Source organism: Coenobita brevimanus, chromosome 102, assembly GCF_032717465.1.
Source record: "Coenobita brevimanus isolate Jiangsu-jjx chromosome 102, ASM3271746v2, whole genome shotgun sequence".
NCBI lineage: Eukaryota > Metazoa > Arthropoda > Malacostraca > Decapoda > Coenobitidae > Coenobita > Coenobita brevimanus.
Window position 1 is genome coordinate 42268411 of NC_137055.1, and position 8831 is coordinate 42277241.

The 8831-nt window shown below is 41.1% G+C and overlaps 1 protein-coding gene across 1 annotated transcript; it reads right to left on the reverse strand.

The window, feature by feature from the left end:
- Positions 1-4836: 4836 nt before the first annotated feature.
- Positions 4837-7489, reverse strand: LOC145415313 (MICOS complex subunit MIC13 homolog QIL1-like). The gene is made up of 3 exons (XM_080284590.1): positions 7358-7489; positions 5934-6075; positions 4837-5284 (listed from the first exon to the last, which is right to left on the reverse strand). The coding sequence occupies exons 1-3, from the start codon at positions 7381-7383 to the stop codon at positions 5027-5029; spliced, it is 426 nt and encodes a 141-aa protein (XP_080140716.1). The 5' UTR covers positions 7384-7489; the 3' UTR covers positions 4837-5026.
- Between the last annotated feature and the right edge of the window lie 1342 nt (positions 7490-8831).

Sequence of the window (8831 nt, forward strand, 5' to 3'; positions counted from 1 at the left end):
AGGAAAAAAGATAAATTTTTTGATTTGCAAAATGTGATTCAAAAATGCAAATCCGTTGTCCGAAAGCATGGGAAAAATGATGTTCATGCTCAAAATGGTGGTATCCGAAGCCAACACCAGATGGCTGATTGGTTTCCCATCCTTTCCCTCCCTCACGGCATCTTTCAAGACTCTCAATCTGTCTGCCCACGCTGCTCTCGCATATTGTTTTTTTAGCATTGTACAAGACCCACTCTTGTTCACCTGTTATATTGTGACCCCACCACCTCATTCCACGAATAAGAGGATCACTTTGGAGCTGAAAATGAAGGTTATAGATTTGAATAAGCAAGGTAAAAGGAACTCAGACTTTGGATGTGCACTTAGCTTAGGTTAATCAACAGTGAGGAACATTGTCAAGAACAAGGAGCAGATTTTACGAGCCATCAAAATTTACGGAGGCCAGCAAGTGGACAGGTGCAGTAAGGTTGCTAATCCTGCACTTATACAAATGGAGCACTACCTATCACACAACATTCACATTTCTGATATCTTTCTTTGAGCAAAAGTCTTTCATCAAATGATAGTAATGGGGAAGTACAATAAAAGCTCAATATAACGGACTTCAGTAGACCGGAATTCGCTTTTATCAGAATCAAGGAGCTGCTGCACTAAATTCTTGTACAGTGGGCTTGCACAGTGTGTGAGAGATTGGGTGGTCCTGGTCCTCGTCCACTGTGAAATCATGCACTGAGAGTACGTAATCTTATGGGAAAAATAATATAATTTATAAGGGAGGAAACAATGAAGAACCCCTGAATTATAGACCAGTGTCCCTAACCAGCATGGTTGCAAAACTGTGCAGGAGACTCCTGAAATTCCTGGAAGAGATGAATATTTTGGCTGAAAGTCAGTTTGGATTCAGAAGTGGAAGGTCATGTGCTTCCAACTTGTTGAGCATTTACTCAAGAGCAATTGACGTGCTACAGAAGAGAGATGGTTGCGTGGACTGTGTGTATTTAGATTTGGAAAAGGCCTTCGACAAGGTACCCCATAAGAGACTATTGTGGAAACTAGAGCATATAGGAGGACTGAACAGAAACCTCCAGGAATGGATGAGAGACTTTCTGAGAGACAGACAAATGAGGACAGTAATAAAGGACAGGATGTCTGGATGGAGAGAAGTAACAAGTTGAGTCACCCAGGGGTCTGTGTTGGCACCAGTAATGTTCTTGATTTACATTAATGATATGGTAGAGGGAGTGAATAGTTATGCAAGTCTGTTTCCTGATGATGCAAAGATCCTAAGGAAGGTAGAGGCAGAGGAGGACTGTAAAATGCTGCAGGAGGATCTGGATAGGATACATGGTTGGAGCCAGAAGTGGGAAATGAAATTCAATGCAAAGAAATGTAAAATATTGGAAATGGATAAGAGTACCAAGAGGCCATCACTGAATTATTTGATGGGTAATGAACCTATCACAAAAGTGAGAGAAGAGAAAGACTTGGGAGTGGTGGTCCAGGATAGTTTGTCTCCTGAAAAACATATTAACAAGTTAGTTCAAGAGACGTATAAACATGTGACTAATATAAGGGTAGCTGTACATTCACTAACTTCACCTCTTTGAGAGAGGTGAAGTTAGTGAATGTACAGCGAGGTTGATGGTGAGGAATTGGAAAATGTGAGTACCCTGACACATGCTTCACTACCATCATAAAAACTCTTGACACCACCTAGCAGCTTACCCTCTACAACGTACACGCACAAAACTTTCCACAATCCTTCTGTGTCCACTTTGTCATATGCTTTTTCCAGATCCATGAATGCCATAAACACCTTATGGTCCTTCTCACAAGCCTTCTCTACTATCTGTCTCACTGCAAATATTTGGTCCACACATCCTCTACCACTCCTAAAGCCACCCTGTTCATCACTTACTAGGACTTCTGATATCTCTCTTACTTTCTTTATAATAATTCTTCCATATACCTTCCCTACCACACTCAGTAAGCTTATGCCACGATAATTCTTGCACTTACTTCGTTCACCTTTATTTTTGTACAGGGGTACAATCACAGCCTTTTTCCACTCTGCAGGCACAGTTTCACTCATCCATGCTTTCTTACATATCTCCAACAAGCACTTCATTCCATTCTCTCCACTACATTTAAGCATCTCTGCATACACCTCATCAACCCCAGCTGCTTTCCCATTTTTCAGCCGCTTCACAGCACTTTTCACCTGTGTGAGTGTCACGTCTCCTGGCACTGCATACCTTCTCTGCACACCCCCAGAACCAATCATGTTTACAGCTGCTCTGCTCTCTCTATCCCCATTCATCAGGCTTTCAAAATATTCTTTCCATCTGGTCCTTACTTCATCTCCATGGGTTAATAATCTACCACCTGCATCCTTCACACCATCTCATTTCTTTCCGTTTTCACTTCTACATTTCCGCACCTCTTTCCAGAATATCTTTCTATTTTCAGATTAGTTCGCATTCATTTTTCTTCCTAGATTCTCATTTACCTCCTCCTTTTTCTTCTTCACTAGTCTCTTTACATGCTTCTTGCTCTCAACATATTCTGTTATTTCAACTGTACCCCTATCCTGTGACCACTTTAGCCACTTCTTCCTCTTTTCTTCCATCGCTATCTTTACCTCCTCATCCCACCATGCCATACCTTTCTTCTTTGTTGTTACTCTTGCCACACCACACACCGCTTTAGCATTCCTAACTAAGCAATCCCTATATGCATTCCACAGTCTGTCCAGATCCATTTCATTCCAATTCAGTAATTCTAACTCGTCCTCTACTTTGGTCCTGTATTCATCTGCCATTTCTTTGATCCTCAGCTTCTCAACTTTCAGTCTTTCTCCCTGACTGCTTCTCTCTCTCCTGATCCACCTCATTCCTCTCAGCTTGATCTTGCATACCACAGTCATATGATCGACAGACCTCCACATCGTCCTCTCACAGCCCTCGTATAAGCAACCATTCCCATCATCGATCTCTCTACAAGCACATAATCAATCAGGCTTCTTTCAACATGATCCCCGTTTCCTCTATACCATGTATATTTATGTGCATCTCTGTGTTTGAAATACGAGTTACAAATGCACAACCTCCTCTCCTGACACATATCCTTTAGTCTCTTCCCATTATCATTTTCTCCTGGTACTCCATAGCAACCTATTATGTCATCCTCAGGACCAGTGCAAACTTTTCCGTTCATATCCCCCATCACAATCACTTTATAGCTCCTGGGCATTTCTCCACTACTTCACCCAGCTCATCCCAAAACCTGTCTTTCTCTCTCTCATTCCTGTCCTCACATGGTGCATATGCTACAATCACTGCCACTTTCACCTTCTCAAACTTGACCTTGACATACATACATCTCGAGCTGACACATTTGTAGTCTCTCATTCCACTCTGCCACACCTCATTCATCAACAAAGCAACTCCTTCCCTGCATCTTCCTCGCCCATTCATTCCCGATCTTATACATTTCACACCCTCCCACTTCTCCACTTTGCACCCTTTCATCTTCATTTCACACAATGCCATCACGGCATATCTCGTACTCTTAAACACATTCACCACTTCCACCCTCTTGCTATCCTCATCCACACCTCTCACATTCCACATGGCCATGCGAGTCTGCCCATTTGGCCAGGGCCCTGGGTAGGTATTGGGCCCTCTGAGGCTCTCTGAAACGACTGCCATGATTAAGTGATTTTGGATAGAGGAATCTGGGGGACACTTAACCCTGCCAGAAACCCCGGTTATATGGTTACCACCCAGCGTAGTAAATTGTTTCCTGGGTACAGGAAATCATTTGGCTTGTCACTCAGTGTAGAGATCATATGGCACCTCTACACTGAGTGAGTGGATGATGGGCACCCCCATCTACTAGGTAAACATATGTATGTGCACTGGCAGTGGGTAGGCATTATTAAATTTTATTTATTTCTCTCATATATTTAAATTATTTATTTGAATACTATAATTTTGTTTTAATTATTGTACGAAAAATCTATGGATAACCGAAATCGCATGAAAAAAGTTCACGTGAATTAAGGGATTACTGTGGATTTGTGTGCCCAGTGGTAAGGTCAGTGCCAGTGTAGGCCCCAGAGCTATGGTTGATGCAGGTATGGGTCCCAGTGCTAAGGTTTGTGCAGGTATGGGCCAGATTCCCCTCCCCCTAACCTGTTCCTGTCTGACTCAGAGGCTGACCACTAGTGCCTGTAAGCACAGTCCCCCAGCCTCGGGGGGGACGACTTGGAGATGACTCGGACCAACACAGGAAGGACTAAAGGTGGGTTGTCATTTATGGCTCAGTCTTGGTTAGGTGACTTTGGGAAGTTGAATTGACATAACTCCACTTTTATAATGTGTTTCAATGTACCGATTTACAATAAAATCGGTATATGATAAGGTATGACCTGACGTAACCCCATCGTAAAACAAGTAATGGCTGTACTGTACCGTATATTTCTTTTAAGCACAGTACAGTTTAAAAAGTCCAAATTAAGATTTTTTTTTTCCTATTATATTTTTATGGGTCCCCAGACGTTAAAGCGAATGGATGTTGGACGTTAAGTGGAACATGGCTGTACAACAGAGTACTGTATTCTTTGCAGGAGTGATACAACTTAATGTACTTAAGTTCTGAAAAACAGTGTTCCATGCTTGGAAAAATCAGCCTTGTTGAACTGGTGTCTACTTTCAGTACTGACTGGTCTCTTTCAATATCCCAAATCACCTATCTCTAAACTCGCTTCAAAGAACATCAGAGTAGCTACTGTATTTACAGTGCTGAACCTACTGTGCATCAGAGGATTTAGTGCCATACAATGAGTGACAGTAATAATTTAATGAAAATAGCACAATATCTTTCTCACAGTTCTTAATATACAGTTCAATTAGTTTAGCAACCAATTCTGTCCCCTAGCTATAGAGTACAGTAAGAATATACATAGTTATTTGTGAATACAATATATACAGAGCTAACATTTTACCAATATACAGTATCATATTCATTTATCCTTATTTTCTGCTGTGTCTTGAGTGGGGGGGCCTGGGTTATCCATTGTAGTTTTCTCCTCTGTTTGCTGTGCTTCCTCACTCTTGGGAGAAGAACCAGGGGGAGAAGAGGCAAAGTCAACAATGTAGTCCTTCAGGCTGGCAACTTTTGAGGGCAGATTGGCGATAAAGTCAAAGGTGTAGAAGACACCCGTGTTCCAGTAGCTGCGGAAATTGACGTTTACAGCCTCCTTCTTGGGTAAGTGTAAGTACTGTAAAGCAAATTACCAGTAAACTTTCATGAATATAACACAAAACTAATGATGTGCTGTGGAATTACTGTAAATGATATGAAAACTTAAACTTATAATCCACATTGTGTTCTCATTTACAAAAACGAAACATAGGAAAAAAATAAATACAAATAACATAATAAAAAAATGCACAATATTAAATTTTCATTTAATTGATTAATAAAATTAGCTTCAATAATATTACTACTTAAATACTACTATACACTCTTTTCACAAATATACAGGTATATCATCATCATCATATTTCTCCCTAAAATGGAGTAAGCCCCCACACAACAGGTTGTTGCTGTTGTTGCTTAACCCCAGTCTGCCTGGCTATGCAGACTCAATGGCTGCAGGAAAGCAACTGCCTCTATGGGGCCGTTCTACAGGTGTGGTACAGATCATACACCATCTCCTTGTAGCAGACAGTGCCTGACCATGGCAGACCAGGGTTCTTCCACCACTGAGGTGCAGGGAAAGTGTGGAGGTTTGACTCCTAGATGGATGTGGCAGCTGTTCCACCCAGAGTGCACATTGCCGTCATGTGGAGGCTCCCCTTCAGCACCACATACTACAAATAAGTACTGCAACTGGTAGCTTTACCAAGTAGAGTATTATACAATACCTTTTCTGATACACTCTTGGTACCAGGCATGATGTCATACAATTTGTCATATACAGCTGCTGTGCTGCGACTGTTACCCCACACACCCTGGTCCACTGTCACGTACACCACACCCACACCAATCCCAGCCTTTGTGGCAAACCTGTACAGAATTATTCTTGGGTATTAATACAGACCAATGAGCAAGTTTAGGAGCATTGTGGTGCTGAAGCACATGTGTTGGAGAGTTTGAAATACAGGTATCTTGAGATTCAGTGGTCATGTGGTGAGGGTGAGAATGAGAGATTATGAAAAAGTGAGGTGAAGGAGGAGGAGAGGAGAGGGACTAAGGATGAGGTGATGGGGTACATGAGACATAAGTTGGAGGATGGGCAACCTGATGGCAGAGGACAGGGTGACATGGAGCCATTCCCCCTGTGATTAAAACACCTGGCTACACTGATAGATACTGTTCATAAATGATGACAGAGAGAGAGAAGGAGAGAGACTGATTAAGCCCACTGAGTACACTGACATTTTTTCCTTTATCTTGCTGCCTCAAGACAATTTTTTTAAAACTCTGGAGAAACCATTTGTCAACAGGAGAAAGAAAAAAAGCTCACAATCTGGTTTTCCTCTGAGGTGAATATAATCCTGTGAAGGTGACAAGAATAAATTATAAATTCATCAGATTGAAAGAGCTAACCAAACTTGACACCCATATAGCTTTTATATGACACACAGTTTAGTTTTAACATTCCAAATGACAGAAGTCAGCAGATGGCTAGTTACTGCTGTCCTTGGGACTAGCTACCATGGGATCAGTGTGGAGGCCACAAGAGCAGTGTGAAGCCAAAAGGCAAAGGACTCAATAACATTTACAACATCAAAGTCAAGGTTGAGAATACTACACATACACAGCCCTTCTACACAACTACAACCTGTTCCCAGGGATAATTTGGACTCATTATTCTTGGAGGGAAGCTGACCTAGGAGAAGGAAAACTCCAAACTGAAATGTGATGGATTAAACACAGTTGGCTAGAATGGGGACACCAAGCTATGGAGAGGAAAAAAAAAAAAGGCTGAAGCTAAGCTCTGTCAGTAACACACCAATGGTGCTGAAACTTTACAGGACATATCACTTGGCTGCCTTAAGTGTGACCTCAGGGTTAAGGGCCTGAACAGGGAGGCTGCAGTGGCGTTAGGATTATGGCGTCTGGCTTTAGAAAATCTTTCAGTTTTGAAAAATAATGTTATTTCTGTTAAAACAAGTGTCATGACCTAAACCAATATTTACTGTAGGATCAAATACCTCATAAGGCCTTGACAGCCCTGGTATTGTAATAATCTGGCACTTCGACAGACGACGGGAAGGTCGCTAAAATGTACTGGTGTTGGGGTTTAGAGTATGGCACCAAAAAGCAGTGCTATTTCACCACTTACCAGGCCGCTCTTAGAAACTTGGCCATGATGGAATGTAGTCAAACAACTGAAGCCAGAAATTAACAGTGCTAGCCCTTTCCCGGCCCCACTGTTATTCCAGGCTGACCAGATTCCCAAAGTGGTCAGTGTCGGGCTATAGGCACAAATCGCGACAGCTGCGCAATTTGAGGATACGATTTGCGCGGGAAGGCCGCTGAAAGTGAGAGGCGTTATCTTAAAAGGTAAATATGGCTGTTAGTTAAGTTTACAGACAAGTATAATTGTGAATCAGGGCCGTTATATGCTAATGGAGGTTTATATATCTTAGAAGCAATTGGCAAGGTTAGTTTTCACTTGAAAATGAAGATTCCACATTGATAATAATTGTACGGTACCTTTGTTTACTTAGTTTTTCGTGATGTTTAATACTTATTTACAGATGACTTGGTTACTTTGTAAGTACTTAAAAGAATAGTGTCTGAATAGCCAGGATGCTTCGGGTTTGGTTGGTGAGTGAATGAAAATGGCCCATTTATTTGGTCAAATCTCTCTCTCTCTCTCTCTCTCTCTTTCTCCAGTCGAAACTGATCTTTGGGATAGATGGATGGGAAGAGAGGTCGGAATGATGACAAAAAAGTTTTATTGAGACATGATTTTGTTGAGGCCAAATTGTTTGGTAGTTCTTTACCAAATGGGCACAGAGATTCAACCAATATTGCAACAAACTTGTGAACTCAAGGTAAGTAGCTACAGCAATTTTTATACATAAGTAACACAGTTAACTGTTGAATTGTGACAACAAAAAGACAAATTATACCTATTTTTGGATAGTTAAGGAAGCAGCCAGGCTGTCCACGGCAGTGTTTTCCGATAATCTCACTGACAGGCCGCATTGGTTACCAAGCATTGTTCTGTATGGACGCCCCAGTGTATCCTGTGTCACAGCTATGGGAAACTTAATGATTCAGCCTAACCAGATCTAATCTCACCTGCATTTAAAAGCCAGCATTGAAATTAAACAATGCACATTAGGAATGTTAATTATGACTAGCCACTGGTAGACTGGCGGAATATTTACGCATTCTAAATCCTCATTTATAGCTTTCAGAGGTAAGTTTATAAAAATGGCCAGTACAAGTAGCTGTGGTAATCTAGGAACAGTAACAAGTTGTGAAACACTCACTTCAGTAGAGAATATGTAAAGGGAGTGCCCGTTTGGTAAAGAATTACTATATAACAGTACACTCAAACCTCGATTTAAAGGACCTCCATTTAAGGGATTTTGGATTTAAGGGACTCCATATTTTACCTGACAAACTGACAAGACAATACAAAAATGATACGTACCGGTAATGTCTAGGTTATACACATTATTGTTTCTTTATGCAGTAAGCATAAAATAATATTTATAATCATATAAATAAGTAAGATAAATGAAACAATCATTGCATTTCATAATAAGATTGTCTTTATATGTGGTAAAGCAATGGATATT